The 23,066-nt window shown below is 39.9% G+C and overlaps 2 protein-coding genes and 1 non-coding gene across 3 annotated transcripts in view; 2 read left to right on the top strand and 1 right to left on the bottom strand.

The window, feature by feature from the left end:
• Nucleotides 1-1,132: 1,132 nt before the first annotated feature.
• LOC139632023 (sodium channel regulatory subunit beta-4-like) lies at nucleotides 1,133-17,459 on the top strand. The gene is made up of 5 exons (XM_071496741.1): nucleotides 1,133-1,438; nucleotides 9,998-10,161; nucleotides 10,278-10,497; nucleotides 10,679-10,808; nucleotides 11,410-17,459. The coding sequence occupies exons 1-5, from the start codon at nucleotides 1,345-1,347 to the stop codon at nucleotides 11,501-11,503; spliced, it is 702 nt and encodes a 233-aa protein (XP_071352842.1). The 5' UTR covers nucleotides 1,133-1,344; the 3' UTR covers nucleotides 11,504-17,459.
• A 1,616-nt stretch (nucleotides 17,460-19,075) lies between these two features.
• On the bottom strand, nucleotides 19,076-19,148 carry trnav-aac (transfer RNA valine (anticodon AAC)). The gene has a single exon. It is a non-coding gene; the product is annotated as a tRNA-Val (tRNA).
• Nucleotides 19,149-20,440: 1,292 nt separating this feature from the next.
• Nucleotides 20,441-23,066, top strand: part of mecom (MDS1 and EVI1 complex locus) — a 136,824-nt gene continuing 134,198 nt past the window's right edge. The window contains exon 1 of the mRNA XM_071496385.1: nucleotides 20,441-20,534. The gene's annotated coding sequence lies outside the window, so the exon portion shown is untranslated. The remainder of the gene's footprint in view (nucleotides 20,535-23,066) is intronic.

The raw sequence follows: 23,066 nt of genomic DNA on the forward strand, positions 1-23,066 counted from the left end.
TGGGGTTTTAATCAGTGGTACCATGCAAATCATACTGACGTTCCAATTGTTCCACAGAAAGTCTTTTGCCAAACACAATGTAAAAATCTGGCCACATGCACATGTATGCTGAGCAGTTTAAGAAACACTTACGAAGCAAATCAAATGAAGGTACAGTAAACCGTGTGTAGGGATGACACAGTGGCATTTTCTGAGCCCAACTCGACAGTACATCATTTATCCTGCAGACACACAGTCCTGACGAGGGAAAAGGGAAACAGAGAGTTAATACATGAGTCATTTGATCAGGAGTCGATCTCGCCGATGCATTATAGCCCACGGCCACGGAGGTTTTAGTAGAGGCATGAAATGACAGAAGCAAGACAGTGGGGACAGGGCTGAAGGATGCAGTAAAGGCGGGGGCTTGTGGTAGCCAGCCCTGCCTGTGTCCGACGCGGAGACCCCCCTGAGTAGGGCTGACTCAGCCTTACTGTGCAGGGTGCATATGTGTCTGTGCGTGCATGTGGCAGCAGTTATCACCCCCCCATCCCCATTCCCATTCCACTCTATCTCCTCCTCTCTCTCTCTCTCTCTCTCTCTCTCCTCACCGCTACCTCCGCAGTACCTCTCTCGCTCATTCCTCCCTGTACCAGCCGGGGAGATACGCGCTTTCTGCTTCCCTGCCTGGTTGCTGGCTCTGCTCCAGCATCCCTGTGTGCCTCTTGTGTGCTCCCCCCCCCCCCCCCCCCCCCTCCAGCCTATGTCTCCCCCTGAGGGGTTTGTTGGCCCGCCTGCTTCCCCGGCTGCTGCTGCTGCTGCTGGAGCAGTGGAGCCGTCTGACACTGCGCTGCGACGCCGCTTCTCCCCTCTGCCTTTCGCCTCTCACTCTGCTTCGCTGGATAATCACCGCTGAGTCTGCCAGAGACTAGCGACAGAGGACAGGAAGGGAGGGAGGCAGAGAGACAGAGAGCCCGCACTCCTCATTCAGCCGCTGCATTCTTCTTGTCTTGTCTTTTCCTCCGTTTTCCCGGGCTGCCAGAGCGCAGTGCGGGGAACAACTGGACGGGAGAGGGCTCCCTGAAGGAATCCATCCTCCTCTCTGTACACTTCCTCCCTCTGTTCATTCCTGGGACAGAGTGCAGAAGAGAAGAGGGAGGGACTGGGAGCGGGACTTCAGACCCTGCCTTCAGCCGCACGGCTCAGTGTCCCACCTTGCTCCAGAGACACATGAGACAAACACACAGAGACACACGCATATTCGCATAGAGGCAGACCAGAGTAGCAGACAGGGGGACAGATTGACAAAGACATTATATAGACACGTTATATAAGTAGACAGACACAGGCAGACAGACAGGGGGTGTCATGGCGTCAGTGGACAGCGCCGGTTCGAGTGTCTCTGGACGGCTGAGATCAGGGGATCTACTACATGCTGGTCTGGCAGTTGCACTGCTGCTCGGTGAGTTGCACTTCTCTCTATACCTTCAGCTGCCCCGTCATTCCTCACTCTCCCACTGTATCCCTACAGTACACCACAACATTGTACTTCAATGCGTCTAGAAAATGCTTTTATGACAGCTTGTGCCTATACATTTAAACTAGTTTCTGTGTCCTCTACACCTTCCTCTTCTTCTCCTTTCGCTCCCTCTATTTCAGTGTTTTTAATGCCTGTCTGGGTGGGTAGCTCACTGCTGTCATAGTAAATCCATACCTTTATTTATTTTTTTTTTTATCACTCCATACCAACATCAGCTGGTCTCTGCCTCAGCTCTCCTGCCTCATCATTCGCTTTCCACAACTGAAGGCCAAAATGTGTGGTGATGTCACAGCTGATGTTTACTTGTTGCAGTGCTGAGGGCATCAAGGTCAATAACGTCCAACTGAACTTGGATATGTAAGATACCTGATTGCTGAGCTGAATACTCTCTATGGATGAACTTAATGAGGTGCCACTTTCAAGAGAGAGATGACTAAAATACAGCCAATAAATTAACATATTTGTTATAATTACAGTCCACATATGTGTGTGTGTGTCGTACTATTACTGGTAGTGACGTAGTGGTGCAGTGGTGAATTGTGCTTTTGCTCAAACACTCCCTGATTTTATTTTATTTTTTTCGTATTGTTGCCCAATAGTGCCCCCACGTCACAAAATTTCCCCTTGAGCCCAGTTGCTCCAAAACAGCACAGTTCATTGTTGAGCTATGTGGCTCAAAAACAAGATGAATGGATTGTATGTGAGGAACTTCATTTCAGTGCCATCTCATCATCAGCTGAACTGCACCATATCATGATATTTCAGTGACAGAATTAACCTCAAATGAAACAAAATAGGTTTCTGCACACCCATTTTGCTACAGTTTTCAGTAAATTGTTTGTGAATTGTTGTTGTCCAGCATATTGCTTAAGTTGGATAAAACACATTGGTGTTGCACGTTGGTCAAGGTGAGGTCTAAATAACAGACTACTGAGCCTTTTCAGGAGTAACCCCTCGGTAAGACCAGTGTGGCTGCAGCTTCTCCAACACACACTAAATGCTTGTTCAACTGACACATGAAGAAAAATGTGGTTACGTTTGAAGGATTAAACATAAACAATGAGCATGTAAAATAAGACACATGTTCACGATGAAATATTTATACAGCAAAGACAGGAAAATGTGCAGGATGTGGGCATCAGGACGTGCACAGAGAAAATAGCTGAGAAAGAGCTAAATCTAACACCTTCTTTTCATTTTGCCAGTAACATTTTGACATAATGCTTTATTGAGGATGGGTGAAACTGTTGTGCTGAAATGTCAGTAGCACTTCTTGAAATCTCAGTTAATAAAATGTCATACATGCAAGAATATGAGGCCTTGTTTTTTTAAACTATGAGACAAATAGCTTTGCAGTTGATCGTGTTCTGTGATTGGCTGCGGACCTTGACTTTAGACTATGCTGCCCTCATATCATAAGAAGTATGAGCTTTCTTTAAAGGAAAACTATTAAAGAGACTTGCATGGCAGTACTTCTATACAATAATGTAAAATACATATACAGCAAATTTTGCCACACCAAAATACCTATTGTCTTTTGAATATTATGTGGCTTTGGTTATATGGGTTAGTACGCTGTGTCAATCTGTGGCTTTAGTTGTGTTGTTTCCCCCTTGGGGTAGTTGCTGTTGTAATAAGTAGGTCGCCTTCTTTTATATTCTACTTAATTTCAACAAGGTCTGGTAAATTCTGATGCATTTGATCCTTGATCCTTGATGATTTGAGCTGAGGCAAGTTAACTCATTTCAAAGGTAGAACGGCAAACACATTCACAGCCCTGTAAAGTAACATGGGTTCATTTTAAGCCTTGATGGACAAACAAGGGCTTAGAGTTACAACCAAATGAATGAATGAATGAATGAATGAATTAGATGAATTTAATTAATGTGTTTAATCGAATCATTCATGTTTGTGCAACCCAGTGATATTTAGGATGCGTTCAGGAAATTGCAGAAGCGGGGGAAATGTAACAACTTAATAAACAAACAACCATTTCCCACAGTTAAAATGCACAGTTTCAATTTTAACAGTCCGAGTTAAAAACACTGCTCCGTCCTTGCGGAGATTAATGCAAATGGTTAGAACAACCTTTCCAATGTAAACGGGAGATTTAATGTGCAAAATTAATTAATTAATTAATTAATTAATTTGGTCACTGGTGTGAAAGCAAACTGTCTCTGGTGTGCTGACAGTGTTTTATAGGAACACACTCCCATGCAGAGCTGTAGAAAGTTTTGATCCTAAAAACAATCCAGGTTCCAGTGTTGGGAACAGTGTTCAGTCTTCCTAACAGGCAATCATTTATCGTCATTCCTTTTTTTTCTATTGATCTTCTAAAGACCTTTGACCAAACTAATGCTGAAGACCTTCAAACATCTTGGGGAGTCAATTAAATAACCATTTATAAGTTCTGGTTTGTTTACATACTGTCATTCCAGTCTTTGCAGTTCTGCGGTTTGTCTCTTAATTATCATGTCCACCATGCCATGCTGTCATAATGAATTCCCATCCCTATGACCTTCAGTGTATCCCTGCTGTGGTACTCTCCAATATTATAGTACTTAACATCACTGACTAGTCTTCATATCCTATTCTGCAATGCCCTACATTCTATTTTAGATTTATCTGAATATGCACATTGCACATCTGTTGACATTTCATGCCTGCATAAAAATGCACAACGGTTTCTCTTCTTGAATTATTTTCCTAGACTTCTATAATCTTTGCCAAAACAACTGCAGCAATCTCTCTCAACAGACCCCTTGGTAAAACAAATGAAGCCAGGGAGAACATGAGTGAAACAAAGTCTCATTTAAAGCTAGATGTGGAATGAAAGGAAAGTACTTTGAAAATTGGAGAATATTTATTTATTACTGTAACTTCTGCCTTTTGAACTACTCAAGAATTAACTCCTCATTGCAATAATTTGCAGCTGACACAACAAGCAAGAGATATATATGATGCATGTAGGTGAAACATGACAGTAATAGACAGTAACCCTGGAACTATATTATTCATCCTCAACATATCACTCCCTATTTGCATTAGACATGTAGAGACGCTACTGACGTTACAAGCCCACGTTATCACAGATCCTCATCAGAAAACAAACATCTGCAATCCAGAAAGATCTGAGACATGAAGACACACAGAACAACCCTCACTTCAACCCCGACATAAACTCCTGTAATCCTCTCCACTTTCACTAGCCTCAGCCTATGGTGCCATATCTTCATATGATGGATTATGCAGCACTGTTTGTTTTTTGTTTGTTTGTTTGTTTTTTGTAAAGAACAAACAGCAAACAGCGGACAAAGTAGGAGTTGCGATACAACAAGCAATGAGCCAAACTGATCCAGGTGATTATTCAGCAAACGCCTGGAACATTTAGTCAGTAGCTGGCATGTAGATGTGGTCACCATGCCGTATGTTGTTACTTGTTTGTGTGGCTATCATATTATGTAAGTGTGTGTCCGTATTTGTATGTGCAGTGTAAACGTGACCCCACCCTCTCCACCATCACCCACAGCTCTGTTGATTGAGTTACATAGCTGCTGTTGTAATTCTCTGGCCTGATGTCACTCATTCACCTTGGAGAGGACATCTCACTTCCCTTACCTCTCCCTATCCATCCCTCTGTTCTTCCCCAGTGACCCCCCTCCATCACTTCCTACACACTCTACCTCCTCCATTACACCTGCTCCCCCATTCATCTCTCCTCTGTTCTCCTCCTCCCTTCTCCCCCACCCTTCCTGTCAATTTTCCCTTCCTCTCTTTCTCTGTCTCCTTTTCTTCTGTCGTAGAGGTAATAGTGTCCTCGTCAGTTCTCTGTGGGTTCAACTCAGAAATACATTAACCCTTCAATCTCTGGCCTACTTAAAAAAAAAAAAAAAAAAAAAGGAGAAAGAAACACCTCACCTTGACAGTCAGCCAAGGACACCAAACACACACACACACACACACACACACACACACACACACAGAGTCACACAGAGCTGCCTTTTCTCCCATCAGTGATTCAGATATTGATGTTTCCCAAACGGGACAAAGAGATATTTGATAGTGGAGCTAAAAATATCAGACCTTCCATTCTATTCCTCATGTTAGACACACAAACACACACAAGTGAACAACCGTGCATACACAACTAGCATAACACATTACTGGAGCATGTGAATCTGTGGGTTCTGACAGGACAAACTGTAAAGATAGAGGGAGAGTGGAGAAGAGGAAGAGGAAGGGGGCAGAGAGAAAGAGGATAGTAGAGAGAAGAGGTGTGAAATGAGGGAGATGTGAAATCTATTTCTAGGCATGGGGGTTGCAAGGAGGGAGGGGGGGGTGGTGGTGGGGGGGGGGGTGGGGGGGGTCCTCTCAGATATGTAAAAGATCATCATGCACTTGGTTACTAACCTTGCTCACTAATATTGTTCCAATAATTATGGACAGAGGGCAAATAATTCATAATTCATTACTGTACTTAGCTTTGGCACTCAAAGGATTCCAGCCAGCAGCCAGCTACAAGAAACATTTCAATCCTCTGAGCTGTCACTTAATCCACCACTGTCCCACACTAAAAGAAATACAAAATAAAAACACAAACATGCACAGTGGCTCCTCACATCTGTCTTACTTAGTTGTAGCGTCTCGGAGGAGCAAGTTCTGAGAGCGAGAAAGACAGAAAGATTGAGTAAGAAGGAGAGAGAGAGCAAAAGTGCCCAGTGCTGCAAGAAAAAAAAAAGAATAGTAAGAACCTATTAAAAGAGAGCAAAACCAGAGACAGAAAAGAACAAGACGAGTGGCCTTAGAAAGTCGAGGAGACAAGTCTAGATGACTGCAGAGAAGAGGTAAAAATATCATATTTTAGAAGACGAGAAGGGGTGAGACGGTGGAGCAAGTTCAGAAAACTGAACAAAGAAAAAGTACAGCCAAACACACTGAGGCCCCCTTAACCATGTTCTTTTAATAGAACATTCAGAGATTTAACACTTTAGTGCCACATCAACTTGACATTTACTAGAAAATTATAAAATACCTACCAGGATTAGCAATAGGCTATACATTTATATATTCTCTGCATCCGGGCATCATAAAGTTGAGTTGGAATGAAATATACCATAGACTGTTTTTTGAGGCTGTACGCACAAATCCTTCTTTTTCTTTCGAATATGATACTTTACAGAGTAATCAGTTATTTACAAAGGTGAAGAGAAGTCATGGACAGCACAGTTGATCGCTGAGATCTGCTTGTGCTGCCTGCAATCATTTCTCTGATGATCACCACATCCTCAAGTAGTGAATTAGCAATGAACAAGTCAGGGATGGCTGCGCTCACATATTTGTATTTTCACATTTGCATATATGTGTGTCTGTATTTGAAACACACCTGTTACTGTCATAACCTGAGATAATACAGAAAAACATGTTGCTGAATGTGTTGCATTCAGTTCAGAGACCAACAGTAATGATACAACTTCTCTACCATTTGCTTGCATCTAAGTAGTCAGGCCATATTCACTGCCCTTACTACATGATTGAGCAGGACTTTTATGTTGTAAGTCTGCTACACAATGCAGTAAATTATGAATATATACTTCTTGAGCTAGCCAAGTGTGCTGGATCTTTGCTTTTTCTTGGATTTAGGTTCCAACTTGCAACTACCACCTAGTGGTTGTTTGCCTCTGTGACTCAGACTAGTTTCAGGTTACATCCCTGTCATAGTCATATAAAATATTAACCTTTTATGTGAAAAATGTACCATAATTGCTGTGTGTATTCTTGAGTAATAGCTAAAAAGTGTTTTGTGAGGTCACACTCACTCCTTTGACAACCAAAATCTAATCAGGTCGTCCTTGAATTCAAGTGAATGTTTGTACCAAAATTGAAGAAATTCCCTTGAGGCATTACGGAGATATTAAGTTCACAAGGCCAAAACTGCATTTTGTGAGGTCACCATGATCTTGACCTTTGAGCTTTGACCAACAAAAAGAAGAAATACCATCACTGAGATATCATGTCCAGGAGAATGGGACGGACAGACAACCCTGAAAACAATATGCCTCTGGCTCTGGCTGAGGTGTCCAGAGCATTTAATAGTCAACCTGCAGCAGTAAACAGTCATCTCACCCCAAATGACCAGAGGGATTCCACTGAAAACTCAATGTTTTGCTAATACTGTTGCCTTCACAAGCAGGTGGTGTGAAATTCTTATGTAGTTGTAAGTCATACGTAGGCATACATGTCCTCTAATGCTGTTTGCACCATGTCCAAGTGCAATGTGATCCTGAGCAGGTCAGTGTGGAGGAGAGCATTTATAAATAGTCCCCAAGTGTGTGAGAGACACCAGAGCAACAATCTGGGAATTACACCAGCTGTCATTGCAAAACCAACATAACCCGCCCAGCAAGACCCAAATACCAATACAAGATGAGCTGTCTCTTTGGGAAATTAAAGACTTACGAAGTGTTTTCTGCTTTGCTTAACAACATCATTGGAGACAAATGATATTTTATAATGAACTGGATTTATCTTTTGTTTTGATTGGGGAGGATTTTTGTCTCGCTGTCTAAGGGTAACTTCCATTTAAAATAGATCAGTCAGTCTGTTTATCTGTCAGTCATTCTCAGTCAGTCATCTGGGCAATCGGTCAATTACACACAGTCTGGCCACCTTGCTTGGTGTGCATACAGGAGCAGTGGATGCACAAAGATTAATGAATAAATGAGCAAAAAGAGAGAATTTACCAGAGGTGTGAAATCAAGTCAAATGGCTCATAAAGACCAGGAGAGGGCAGGTACTCGTGTTTCAAGTATTGAGTGTATCACATTTATGGTATGTGACTTATCAGTAATTTAATGTTGTAAATACTTACAAAGTTTACAGGGATAGTGTATCACATTTGCATCCTATCATATTTAAAAACATGCTTAAATTTCCCCCAAATCCAGTGGCAGTTTTCCATATTTTTCCTCTGCTTGGCTCAATCGCTGCATTGTGTAGTTACTGTGGCACTGTGCAAAAAGACATGAGTGGGCAAGGGGAAGTCAACTAGTCAAATAGAACTACTGTTTGGCTCTGACTGGGAGGCTGGCTTTCCTGGAAACAGTATAAAAAATGAGGTCATCACATTTTGCTGGCATTTTGACCATATAATCAGAAAGTCTAGATAGATGTCCCAAACAGTAGGAGAAGAGCAAGTGGTGCAAGCAGAGTCGGAGTCAGAGCAGATGAACTGTTTAACTGCATCAAGTGGAGATTTTTTGTCAAGCTCTGTGGCATCTGATTTGTTTTGTATTGTAAGAGGCATACATTTCATGACATGTATAACTCCACTACAGCTTTTCTTTCGTCTTTATACTTAACTACCTCTGTGAAGGCTATCTGCAGTATGAATAACTATGAAGCGAGTTTGAAAAAGTAATACACGTACCTTCAATGGAGTATTCATGGTTTAGGTAAATTCACTGTAAAATGTTTCTATGACCATGTTGAGATTTTGAAATTCAATTTTAGATTCTATTTAATATTTCCCCACACTGTAATTTCAAAAAGAAAACAGATTTGTGTTGCATACGAGGGAAAAACTAAATTTGATTTGGGCCATTTTTTCCTGCAGTCTGACTGTGGCCTTTCAGTTATAAGAGACACCACAAAATGAGCAGCAGAATAAAACTTTTCAACTGTAGATGACAGAAGAACGGAGACATTTCTACCATTTTTCCCTGTTTTTATAATTATAATGCTGCAGAAACACCAAAGTCATTGATCAGATCTATGTGTTTCATTATACAAAGGACATAACAAATTGCACAATTGTGTATAAAAATCTGTCATTAAATAGATTTTTGTTAACTTATTTATTATACAGTGGGGTGCAAAAATCTGAGACAATTTTCCCAATTTTGGACCTGTCCGTTAATGCTTTGGAGAAGACTGAGTCACTGAGTTGTTTAACATCCCGTTCAAAATCCTGCAACACGGACAGCAACAAAATCCCCTCTTAAAGAGGCTAAACAGTTAATGACAACTTAATAAGTCTCAAAGTTTTTCGAAACAGATACAAATCAGGTAATGATGGCTACATCGTCACTCATACACTGAGTTAGAGTTTCAACTTAGGAAATTCAACCATTAAAGTCGCTTGGAAAATCCCCAAAAAACTGATAACATCATCTGTTATTTAGTTGACATCATCAAAATGAAAATGGAGTAGAGGAAAGAAAGTTGTGATTTCTTGAGCTGCACCTTAAGTAGTGTAAGCCAACACTGTATCATGCTTCAGTGCAATCAACACATTTGTCATTTTTGTCCTAAGGTGGTTTGAAAGCAGTGTAACCTGAACAGGGATTGCTCATAGAGTGTATTATTATTAGTCTGTGCTGTATATGTCCTGTATTATGTTGTTTACTTCCTGTTTCATGTTTGTATTCTTTTCTTTTCTGTGCTGTTCTGTTTATTTTCTTGACCATTTCTCTCTTGGTTCAGGTGTGTGGAGCGTTGGTGGACTGGAGGTCTCAACAGGTAAAGTGTCTTCGATTGAAGCAATGAATGGCTCCACAGTTCTGCTGCCCTGCACCTACTCCTCCTGTATTGGCATCAAAAACCTCTACTTCAACTGGCAGTATAATGACAATGGAACCATGTTCAAGGTACAATGCACACACAGACACACACCCATAATAACCAACATGGGCATACTTTTAGATACATTTTATCATAGACAACTTCTGTCTGTATGAATCTATGTACAAATGTGTGCGTGTAGTTATGTGAAGCGGAGATCCCTATGGAGGGTGTGGAGCCCAAGGTCTTTGTGTTCCATGAGCGTGTGGAGTTTGTCGGCTCCTCAAAGAGCAACAATATCTCCATCCTGCTGTGGAACATCACCTTTGAAGATCAAGGAGAGTACATCTGCTTCGCCAGAAACCCGAAAGAGAAGAACCGCAACCACAGTGCTGTCTTCACTCTTAGAGTGGTGGACCAAAGTATGTGACAACTGCACACACCTGCTGCTGCATACACACGGCACACAAAAACACAACGTTATATGGTAGTGCTTATCCCCTTTTTCTCACTCTTGTTAACTCTTTCTCCGCATTGTTTACATCATCTCCCTTTCCATGTCTTTCTCCTCCACAACACATTTCCCTCTCTTCCTCTTTTCAGTGAAGGAGGTTGACAACACTTTGACAGTCATCATTGTCTCAGTGCTGGGTGGAGTCATTGGCTTAGTTATCATTATCATGGTGGTAAAGGCCTTGGTTGTTCACTTTCTGCTGAAGGATGATGAGAAGAAGTGAGTAAATCACAGACTACGGTAATAAGCACATCAAGGGAAATATAAAAATAAACATACACACACACTTTTTATGTGGACATCGTAATCTGTGCTCTTTTACTTTTTCATTTCAAAAATTGTGATCATTTTACATCCTTGCCTGTGTTTCTGTGTAAATCATCAGGGTAATCTGAGTGAATTGATGACAGAAATAGTTATTATGACAGAAGATAGCATGGACTGCAGTAATGTGACTTTTAGCCATGAAATGACTATTAATATTAAGAGTAAAAAAATGTAAAGCTGTTTACATGATACACACACACACACACACACACACACACACATATATATATATATATATATATATATATACATACATACACAAAATGTTATTAATAATAAAGAATGGTAAGAAGCATCACACTCTCAGGCTTTCAGTAAAATCTTAATTACATATTCCCAATTTATGTCCAACACGATTATTATTTGGGGCTATGAGGGTTAGGCCATGTAAAATCTCAGCAGTATATATATATATATATATATCCCTTATCACTCTTAAGTTCCTCCTGCTACTGGTGTACATCTTAACCTTTGGTTTCTCTGTCCTCTGCAGTAAAGAGTGCCTGGTGAGCTCCTCAGGGAATGACAACACAGAAAATGGACTTTCAGGAGCCAAAGCCGAGAACAAAGGGACACCAAAGGCATGAGTAAAATGCAAAGTATGTCTGTATGTTTGTATATATGTTAGACAAATGTACACGCTCAGAGAAAATGCTGTTAACAGTGGACTGTTTTATCTTACTAGTGGCTAACTAATACAACATGTAAATGTCTCTTTTAAATCATGCTTGAGATTTGGGAAGTGTGAAATGTGCATAGGCCTGGATCACTCCCTCACTTACATGGCAGCCCATTTGTTCCTGTGTACAGCCTCTGTTATCAAATTCTGCTCTACAACAAGAAGTATGCCACAAAACTGCTGCAATGCTTTTTTCACCTACATGACACTGATGCAAATTAAAACTAATTGACATACATTTACTTATTTGCTCACTATTCAAACAAACCATATGCTGGTTTTCTTGACCATTTTGCTGACATTTTTTTTTTGCTGGGCCCAGATTTGAAACACTGGCAGGGTGTGCTTGGTTCATTAACGCTAGCAGCAGATTTTGATCAACTACTGGCTTGCTAAGGCTGACAACTGGGCTTCCTTAGGTGACTCAAGGATCCAGTTCTGCACAGGTGTTATTGTTTTGCTTTAGATGAAACACCAGTGCCTGTTCTGCTTCTACTCCCTCTGCTGGTGGGAGGATAAAAACACTGAAAATGTATAAAAAATACAACCAACCCTCACCCTCATCAAAGACAATCCCCAGACTACCCAGCTCCCTATAGAAAGGAATGAACTTAATCATGCTGCTTCTGACTAATAACCAATGCATTTTTAGCATGTGCCGCATTTTATATTATGTCATATAAGTATATGTTGTCAAGTACCACAGTACAGGGGCGTTTCTGTGTGTCTCTGTCCCATTTAACCCTTCACATTAACCTCAACTGACTGAAGCTCTGTCAGTGCCCAGTAAGCACCTCCCAACACTGCTAAAACTTTTCTTACCCCTTTAACCAGGTCAGGGTGATTGAAAGGTGACTCCTCTTTTAGAATAATGGCAGGGTGAAGGACATTTTACACTTAATAAACTGTACGAACTCAAATAACTAAACTAAATTTGAATCATACAACTGAAAACTCTGTTAGAGAAGTTTATGAAGTTGGATATACTGTAAGTGGGGAGGGCAACGTACGCATGCAGTTCTCCGGATAGCGATTCACTTTTACATTTCCACAGTTGTATGCGAAGTGTAACTGACTTGAATAACACTTTAACAATACAGTACACATACATGCATTTGTAATTATACTAAAGAGTCCAAACAGGTTGATACAACCTCAGTAATACAGGTAGCACAGCATTGGGACAGATCACTGCAAAAGAATGTAAAGACTCTGTCAGGGAATACATGTTAAATATTGTCCAAAGTATATTTTAATTCATTAGAAAAATAATATCCAATATGTTAGTTTTATTATAAAATGAATGTTTGAATATCCCAGTCGGCCAGTAGGTAATTTTTTTTTGCCAACTGTCTTGGATTGTGCAACTCTACAACCAGCCAATACTTTGAGTGTTTCACTCACTACAGAGTTCAGATTAACCAACAACTACTTGCTGTGACTGTAACTAAAAACTTAGGGCATCGCTTCTGTACTTCATCCTATGACAAGTCTCCAAGGATGAACTTAGTGAACTAAGACGCCCTTTGGAAACTAGAACCTCTCTGTGCGACTCTTAAGTATTAGAGGTCACTTATGTGAAGCTGGCAGACATGACCTGCCACACCCGCATCCATAGCTTGAATAGCTATGACAGCTGAAAACTACTCACAAACATACGCACACACATATGCTCCTACACGTGTAACTCACATACTAAGAGCCACTTTGATACCAGAGACTAGTACACTGGCCTTGCATACAAACAATACAGCACTTTACCACTGTTCAGAGTGGCTGCACAAAACAGGTAATTGTGGGAAAGATTTCACAGTCATCGTTCTTTTCTAATATAGTGTGAGAGTTAACAAAAATCTACATTTTCACATTGTGTTTGTCATGTTCGACTGAGCACCTGACAACAGCATTGTGTCAAAATGGTTTTAGCATTGTCTGACTACATGTTGTCTCACTGGAACAGAGCTCTATGGCAAGATTATAATCTTATTTTTCTAAGTGTTCACTTCTGTCCGCCTGCTGCTCTCTAGTAAGGGAGTGCATTTCCCTTCTTGCTTTCAATGGAAGCAATATGACAGACATCAGATTATGCAATAAACTGTTATAAGGCACTTTAGATGTGTCTGGACTGGCTGTGATGGCAACTCTGTCTGTCCAAGGCACTGTTCATTGTACAGTTGCACGTATCTACACTGTACTAATGTTTCTCAGTTGGACTAATGTATCGACATTATGTTCATATACCTATGTTAGACAGATTTGACTGCATTAGATCAATCTATATTAGATCCCATTTACACTTGGCATAAAATTCCCCAGAAGATGGAAGATGCAACAAGAAGAGCTAGAGCTTCAAGCTACGTCATAAAACTCCTCTGACCTCTCCCTTTTATTGACCGAGGCCAACTCTACCATACATTTCTGACAGCCCACATCTATAATGGAAAATGTGACCAGAATTACAAAAATCTAACCATTAACAAAACTTCTGGTCATGGGAAATTAACAAAGATAGTCCTTATGTTCTTGTCTAAATATTGGCCCATCTGCACCTAGCTGTTTCAAGAAGAAAGAATGAATTCTGATACAGTATATAATCGGTCTACATCACAGCACAGTAAATACAATATGACTGCCACCTAGTGGCAAATGCCAAACACATCAAAAAATAATCTAGCAGGAGCTGACAAGACATAAAATATGCACTTATGGAATTTTGATACAGACTATAAAGGCTTGCATAATGAAAAAAGAGTAAAGCTTAAATTGTAGTTTTATGTAACTGCGTGATGAAAATGTTGCAGCAGTTTTACATCTACATTTCTACTGGGTTCCCAAGAGCCTGACTGAAATCTGACTGCTGTTTGCCACTTATAAAATGCCATTCAAGATAACCAAGATCCTTTGTTGCTCCTCCTTTCATGAATGTATTGTATTATTCTATGTTTAATGTAACAGCAGCCATTGCTGCAACCATAGCAAACATTACTGTGTTCTTGATGCTTATGTGATGGACTGAGAGGACTTTTGGTTGCCATGAATGGCGTGGATGGGATATATGGTTTTACTTGAATACCATCTGAATAAGATGTGTCTCAGACTACATCTTGAATAGGTTCAGCTAATTAGATTTCATCCAGTATAGAGATACAATGCAGTTGCTTAAGAAGCATGAAACAACACAGTTTAAATTGTGTGTCCAATGGGTTGTTTACTGCATTTCCATTGGAATTTTATTGCTGGGTATAAATGGGATCAAGGCTGATCTATGTTCATAGAATTGAGGTGGGGACTGATTTGCATACTACTATGAGTGAAACCTGTACTAGCTACTAACATTGTAACTGTAACTATGCAGTGTTAGAAGTGATACAGTATCCTTGTTGTGTTGTAAAACTGTGAATGTTATGGATATGGAAGGAAGCTCTACACACACACACACACACACACACACACACACATACAAATACATACACATACATACACATGCTTGCTTCCTTGTCTGACCAGTCATGTGTACAGCCCTCTGTAAAGAAAGCATATATGTACATCCAAAGTCTTCCTGTAGGGAAAAGCAATACTGTGGAATTGTCCGTTACTGTACTTTTCTTCCTCCAAAACTTTTAACCCGGACATAGCATAGCAAATAGGTGGTTTCATGTAGGGATTGTGATGCATAATGTGTATATTTGTGTGAGTTCCCAGTGATAGATCCCTATTTTTTTCTGTTATCCCTAAACAGATTTTTTATGTTTTCTGGAGTGAAGCCCATTAACCCTGCATCACAGGAGATTCATTCTTATCAGACTTGCTCTGCCAGTATGGATTTATTTCCCTGAAGTAAAACTACAAAGTGAAAGACTTCCATATCAAAATCCACCTAGAAAACACACACACACAGGCATGTAAGAGTGATGTTCTGTTTTAATGAAGGCCAGGTACAGTATGTATGTGACAAATGAGATAATGTCACCTGATTTCATGTATTAATGCAGTCTAGATCTAGATGTGGAGCCACTGCCTTGATAATCCCATCAAATTGTACTTGGTTATGAAACCACCGAAAGCAATGGCTGTTTAAACCTTTAGAATATGATTTTTGTTTTCTCCTCGGTACATTCTGACCTGTACATGTGTTTCTCCAAGGAATCTATCCCCTGAACCATACCTGAGTCTTGATGTCAGCCATCTGCTTGCAGTGAATACTGCAGTACTGAGTCTGCCCTGAACAGTGTAGAATCCTCCTCTGCAGTGGTGCAATACAGCAAAGTAATACAGAATGACTGCCACCCAGTGGTGAATGCCTAACACATCAAGTAAGCTTCCATCTAGCGGAAGCTGATGAGACATAGCCCACAACATGCGCTTAATGCATTATGATTCAGACTATAAGGGTTGCATAATGAAAAAACAGTGTCAGTTACAACTGAAGCTAAAACTATACTTTTATCTAACTGAGTGATAGAATTATTGCAAGTTTTCACAGTTTCAACGATGTATGATAATTAGTAAACTAGTACTGAAACTAATGCTGATCGCTTTACATAGAGCTACTAGTTTAAAAATATACATAATTCAACCCCTGTTACCCTTTGGCGTTTTATCTACATTTAATATGGAGTGACCCACAATGCATATGTTTACACAAAATCTATTAGGAAAAGGATACATGAAACAATTTGTACTGACATGGATGCTTTATTAAATGGCTCCTAGTTGACAGCTACAATGAGCATTAAAGGGTTACAGATAGTCTCAGAGTTAGAATGGCATTATACACTAGAATAACAAAGTGTTGAGAGTTCTGACTGACCACTATGATTCCTTAGAGTTCGTATTGCTCTTACTGCCAGAGCGGCTGAAACTCATACTGCCAGTCCAAGAGTCTCATGTCTGCTGTTGTTACGACAATTTACAATGACACACAACTCACTTTGTACACTTACACTACTAAAACATATTGTATGTCTTCAGCTGTATTAATGGCATTTCAGTACTAAATTGTATATGATATTGCTGTATACTACTTATGTATTTCTAGCAGCTGAAACTCACACTGCCAAGCCAAGAGTCTGACGTCTGCTCTCTGCTTCCCACATTCCACACGGATCAGAAGATCAAACCACTGATCTAATGTTGGTTTAGTTCAGCAAAAAGGTTCATTTTACTACAATCCTGATTAAAGGGGATGATACATAAATGAGATGAAATAGGAGCAATATGTTTTGATTTTGGCACAAACATAATTGTTTCCATTGTGAGAATTTTGAGATAGTGAACAAATGAGGGAAAACTAATTATTGTTAGCAGTGCCAAACTGTGATACATATTGTTGCATTATTCGACAATATTATCTCATTTACCTAGGAAACTGCCTCCTATAACTCTTGAAGAGATTATTTTACAGACCAAGGCCAGCTAGAGGTTTGAATTATAAGCACAGGCTTTGACTGACCTCTCCACTTTTTCTCACTGCAGTCCTGCATTTTGAACAATTTCAACAATATTTTTTATGCATCCAGCATCTGAAAATGTAATTATATCTTAATCCAAATAACAAATTCATGTCTACTCATTTTATCTTAAGCTATGTAACTCCACTGACAGTACATAAATGTTAGTACTTTATAGTAGTTTGAAATGTTGCAGCAAATTCCTATATTTTGCTTTCATCAGCGCAGTCCATTCAACACATTCACATGCTAAACAAATCTGCAACCCCAGATTTCCTGGATCAACTTTTCTCTGAATGTTCAGCTGTTTGTCTGTGTTTGTGACCATGTTGCTCATGCTCCCTTCATGACTATGCACCTCAAACTTTTGAGTTATTAAAAAAATACATACTGAAAATAAAATGTTGATTGAAATTCCCAGAGCGCTGCTGAGTCTCATTGTGTCTTTATCCAACTTTAAAGAATGTTCCTCCATCCATGGACTTTAAAAGGTGATGAAGAATGCAGTCACTTCATCCAAATGTAAATGTGATTCTCTTTGTGTGTGTGTTATGATGTAAGTTATCGTGTATTGGTAAGAATTAAGATACAGAGACAGGCAAAAAAGGAGCAGGAAGTACTTGATATTGATTCTGTTGAGTACCCATCAATACTTGCACCATAAAGATTGCTTTGAAGACAATAAATCAAAAATTTGAGTGAAATTTTATATCACATATAGCTTTTCAAGTCTAGACTAAAGTTAAGCTGGCATATTAATTGAATGGAAAATAATTCAGTGTTCTTTGATTCCTGAAAAAATATTTAATGTGGTACGCCAGTACAAATATCAAAATTGAAAACTATTTTACGATGGTTTGCAGTGGCCCTGCTCGTTCCAACATCCTATTCACTCGTCACTTTCATCAAGCAAAATTCTTTCCACCTGCAATTGTTTAACCACATCTGTTCTTTTGTGGAAGAGACCACATGGAAAAACAGCCAAATGCTCAAGAATGCTTTGTTCCCCATTATCTCCAAATATCTCAGTTTAGTGCTCGAGAATAAGTTACAACAGCACAAAACAAATACAGTTCTTGTTGCAAACAAAAGTTGTAAAGCCCCTGCCCTGTCAGCAAAAACATGATATGTAAGGATGTGAAGTGAGGTGACATAGAAAGCCAGACTTCCAAAATAAAAAACTTTGTGCTCCTATGATCACATAGGATCACAAGTTAGTGTTAGCCATGCTCACATAGAATGGCCCAAATGCCATTTTCTGTGAGGAATGTTGGGAAAAAATAAAAAATAAAAACGAACTGATTCTCACATGCTTTGGCAATAGCTAATTCATGCCTCTTTTCTGGTTAACTCATTTAAAAACACCAAAAAGCCAAAGCCTGCTTATTAATTCTTTTTATCCTCTTAAGCGGTTATATCCCCATCTGTCATATTATGTCATGTCATGCATGACAGATGGCAAAAAATGTGTATAATCAGTTAAAAAAATGGAAAACCTAATTTACTGTAATTCACTAATTCTTTTCACTGTCAGTAATGCCCACTGTGGAACTTCATGAGAGGTCAAAACATTATTTAACACAAACACAGGGCTACACATGGTTAAAAAAAGTTATTTTGGTAAATGACAAATCAACATCATCATGCAGGCTTAAATTGAGGACCATTAGCTTGCTCGATACAGCCACCTTGTGGAGATTTTGTAGAAGTGCACCATGTTGGTTTATGCACTTAGGAGTGCTGCAGTGCTGGTAACATAATTTCGGTCGACACAATTTACGTGATATTTTTGTGTTGCTGAACATGCTTTGGATTTCCTTCCTCAGATATAATTAAACAGAACTGTTTGATATTACCATGAACAGGTATAACCTAACACGGAAGAGAAAATTACCATGATTTTTTTTTTTTTTTTTTTTTTTTTACGAAGGTGGAAAGTGATGTAACTCAAGAGGTTTCAGTATGATGCGATTTGACCATTTCGGGAAATAGTAATAATAATAAGTAGAAGGGGGGAAAACACATAATGCTGTTCCCGCCCGGTTTCGAACCGAGGACCTTTCGCGTGTTAGGCGAACGTGATAACCACTACACTACGGGAACTGGCTGCCGCACGGTAGACCTATCAGAGTTTTTAAAAATATCAACCTTGATATCTAAACTAAATTTCTGATTTTCGTTATATTGTGAATTAAACAATGATACAGCTAAGCACAGAGGAGTGCGGGACAGTCAACGTTGTGCACATACCACAAGTCAATGCAACACAAACTCACAACACAAATTCGTTAATTATGTTTTTGAATGTCCACCGCCTTGCAGCCCACCTGCCAGATAAAGCGCAGCTCCTGAGGGGGCTCACCTCTGGTGCGAAGGGGCGCTCAAACCCACTTTACAGCGTCTTACAGCCTAAGGTGTAAACACACCTTCACAACAGGGTAGCTCTTGGTGAGTGCAGTTATCCTGCCTCTCGTCCGCATTTCGTGCTCATGTGCTTGAAAGTTAAGACAGTTGGGGTAAGTTTCGTGTGTTGCATTATTTTAGAAGATGATTTATCAGAGTAAAGTGAAGAATGAAGTCATAAAAAACACCCTGGCACTCTCCACTGTTAATGGTTCCCTCCTTTTTAGCTGGCTGATAATACGCAAACATGCTCCTGGGTTGGCTCCACACCTTATCACCGTCATGCTCACTTGTTTTCAATCTTCACTGTTCACTCGGGAGTTAGTTTCAGTGGTTTTTATTTAACTTGGGTTAGCCTACGAGTTGGATGCTAGCTAACGGCCTACGAATTAAGCCAATTCATTACGTTATTTCGGATTTACTGTCACAAAAACTCCGACATATAATAAATGGAGGGCGAGAAGACTAAGAAACGCAATTAAGCCCCACAACACCCACTAAAAACCCACAGCTTATTGGTGTATGTCAAGCTCGGTGGCTTTAAGCTAAGGACAGACTGGAGGCCTCAGTGACTTGAGTCGAAGTCGTTCATGATTAGAGGAAGTGAACCCAAACCTGTTGAAGGTGGGACAGGTGAGACAGCGTCCTCGATGGTTCATGTAGCTGTAACACAACAACAACATGGAGCATGTTACTGAGTGTAGATGTAACAAAGTAACACAGTAGTGGCCAAAACAAAAACACCAACAAAAAACCTGCAAAGGAGATACAGTTTACAGACTTGATGCAGTGGCGCTTGGTTCTGTCCTTCATTTGTTCTTTCATTTGTTTTGTCCTAGTTCATGGTAAATAGCCCACGGAACTGTCAACATCTTTCCATGTGGTGGCCCACACCTCATGAATCAGAGCTTGACATGAAAATAACCAAATGTTGGGTTCGGGTTTTGGTAATGACTATTTTACTTTGTGCTTAAATTCATAAAAATACAGCATCATCAGCCTCTGAAGAAAATGGGGCTCTCTGCTGCATTCCCTCCTGTGGACACTTTGGTTCTTCTGTTGTCTTGCTGAGGTCTCCACGGATAGGTAAGTAAGAGAAACTACTAATCTCGTCCTCTAACATCTCCTCCACTCGAGTGCTTTTGGTGCATTTCTTTACCCGATGTCCTTGCACTTATTGAATAAATACTTAGTACTTACGCCAAGGCCTCCAAATACACCAAAGCTTTAGTGTTGTCCTTCACTTGGATAAAGGCATCTGCGAAGTGAGTAAATGTAAATGTAACCCTGTTGACTGCAGTTAGTGGCAGGGATGATGATAAACATGATCTTACAGCTTGGGCAAACTCTGAATTAATAAAGTCACTGTCTATACTGTCTATACAGAGCTATGAATTGGTTTTTATCTTGTCTGTTTCAAGTTCAGTTGAACTGTGTTGTAAGCAGTCAGCCGCAAGCAGCGTCGCAGGTTATTGACCAGTTTTCTCTCTGTGTCCTAAGCATCCCATCTATCTGTATATTCTTTTAATTGCCCTGCAACCGGGAACCTGACAAGGATCCCACTGTCTGCTGTTACTGGAAACAGTGATAAATAAACTTGATCGACTGTCCCATTGATTACTTGCCACAACTCTCTGTTGACAATACCAGTGCAAGAGGAACATCAGTTGAAATTGATGGGGATGAGTTTGTATATCCTGAGTTGTGTGTGTATGTATGTGTGTGGGTGGGACCTCTCATCATGTCTATGGCCAACACCAGCTCTATCAATACTACTTCCACAAATTGTCTCCGGAGCGCATCGTAATCTGTCTTCCATGCTGGATACTGGGTCAAGAAGCGGTTGTTAAAATACACTTTACTTCAGTCCAAGCCAGGAAAGCCCATCAATCTATCACACGACCCCTTCTCCTTTTGAACATATTCACTTGACCCACACGAGGCCAATGATAAAACCCACAATTAGTTAGACCTAATTTTCCTGTGGCTTACATGAAGTCGGGATATGGGCTTATACAACATGGCTGCAAGATTTCTACTAAATAAATCGATGTGCTCGTATATTATAGCCTAATAACGATCACGATGACCTGAGCATGTTGCGTGCTGGCTTATTTCTCAGTCGCTCACCCACTTCCTCACACGGTATGTGTCAAACAGTACTGGACGGTCTCCACTAGAGGGCGGAAGAGCATAAGAATTTTCAGCAACAAGCCCAGCCGTGTTTCCACATCGGCTCCGGGACTGTGCCTCATGCAGGGAGCAGAGCGGGCACCGCTGCAGAACCACATCGCTTCGTGCGGTCCTGGCCCCTCACGTTCGTGGGTCTTTATGATTGTTATCATTTTGATAACCCGCATGTAAAATGAAATAAAATGGTTTTGTGACTTTAAGTTGGTAAATTAGAGCCATTTTGCGTCCTGTTATTCAATCACCCATGTAATAATAATAGAAATATCTATCGACTCAGTATAGTGCGCATAGCCAGTGTTTTGGGGAAAATACAGTGATTTTATTTATTAATGATCTTATTTTCATCCTGATAGCCTATTGCGCGAACACGTTTCTGCTAAACGAATGCATAGGTTTATTATTTTTGACAAAATGATTATGTCTTCATTTAAGATAGGTGTAATATTGTTTTTATAGAAATATAATCCCTCATCGCGTTGTATTCATCCGGAATAAATAACTATAACACCACGTACAATTCTCCCAAAACATTTCACATAACAGGAGATTTTATCAGGCGTGTAGGCTGGACCTGATAGCTTCTCTCCAGCTTTTATATGTACATGGTCGAAATCTTGTGTATATAAAATCCATCTGTGTTCAACCTGTGTGCTTTGATATAGACCTGCAGTGTCTTCGTTCGTTGTCCTTTTCAGGTCCTCCTTACCTTGAAATCGACCAGGCATTTAAAACATCATTTTTTATTCCTTTGATGTCGCCCTCATATTTGATTCGTGTGCTGTCAAAAATACAACAAAAATACATCTAATAAAAAAAAAAAAAAAAAAAACTTAAATATGGATGTGGAATTAAATTTGTTGCCAGAGATAGCTCATCCTTTACCCTCTCAGTAAAATGTATTTTAACAGGAATAACATCAGCCCCATGAAGATGGATTATTTTCTCCATCAGAAAGATATTTTATTGCTTTAGCTGCTCATTGGAAGCTACTGCGTTTGATTGGGTCGATAATTCTCCACACAGGGGCAGCATGCACTGGGCCAAATACATAGTTGCAGGTTCACACAAAGCACGGGAAAAATAAAAAGAGAAGGAAATCATTGCAATATTCTACTCACCAGATAGGTGTGATAATAGATAGTTAAAATAAAGCACATGTCCCTAACTTTTGTGTAAAATGCAGAAGGCCCGTGAGGATGGCAAAGCAGTAATGGCCAAGATCAGATTTGGGCCTCCGGTGTTAATATTAATATGTTTTCTGTTTTCGATTAGGCCTTGTAATTTTAGATCTGTCTGTTTTTGCTGATTTGGACCAGATTTTAAGAAGGCGAAAACATGTATTATTATTATTATAACTATTATTATTATTATTATTGACCTTACAAGAAAGTTTAAATTAAATATACCTTAATATTTATTATTTTA

This window comes from Trachinotus anak, unplaced genomic scaffold (genome assembly GCF_046630095.1).
Source record: "Trachinotus anak isolate AG129_WGS33_773 ecotype Australia unplaced genomic scaffold, CSIRO_AGI_Tana_v1 ptg000014l, whole genome shotgun sequence".
NCBI lineage: Eukaryota > Metazoa > Chordata > Actinopteri > Carangiformes > Carangidae > Trachinotus > Trachinotus anak.

Excerpts from the sequence above, each read along its gene's own strand:
- LOC139632023 (XM_071496741.1), top strand. The coding sequence starts at position 1,345 with ATGGCGTCAGTGGACAGCGCCGGTTCGAGTGTCTCTGGACGGCTGAGA. Across the intron at positions 10,498-10,678 it reads TCTTAGAGTGGTGGACCAAA|TGAAGGAGGTTGACAACACT; the intron begins GTATGTGACAAC and ends TCCTCTTTTCAG. Across the intron at positions 10,809-11,409 it reads CTGAAGGATGATGAGAAGAA|TAAAGAGTGCCTGGTGAGCT; the intron begins GTGAGTAAATCA and ends TGTCCTCTGCAG.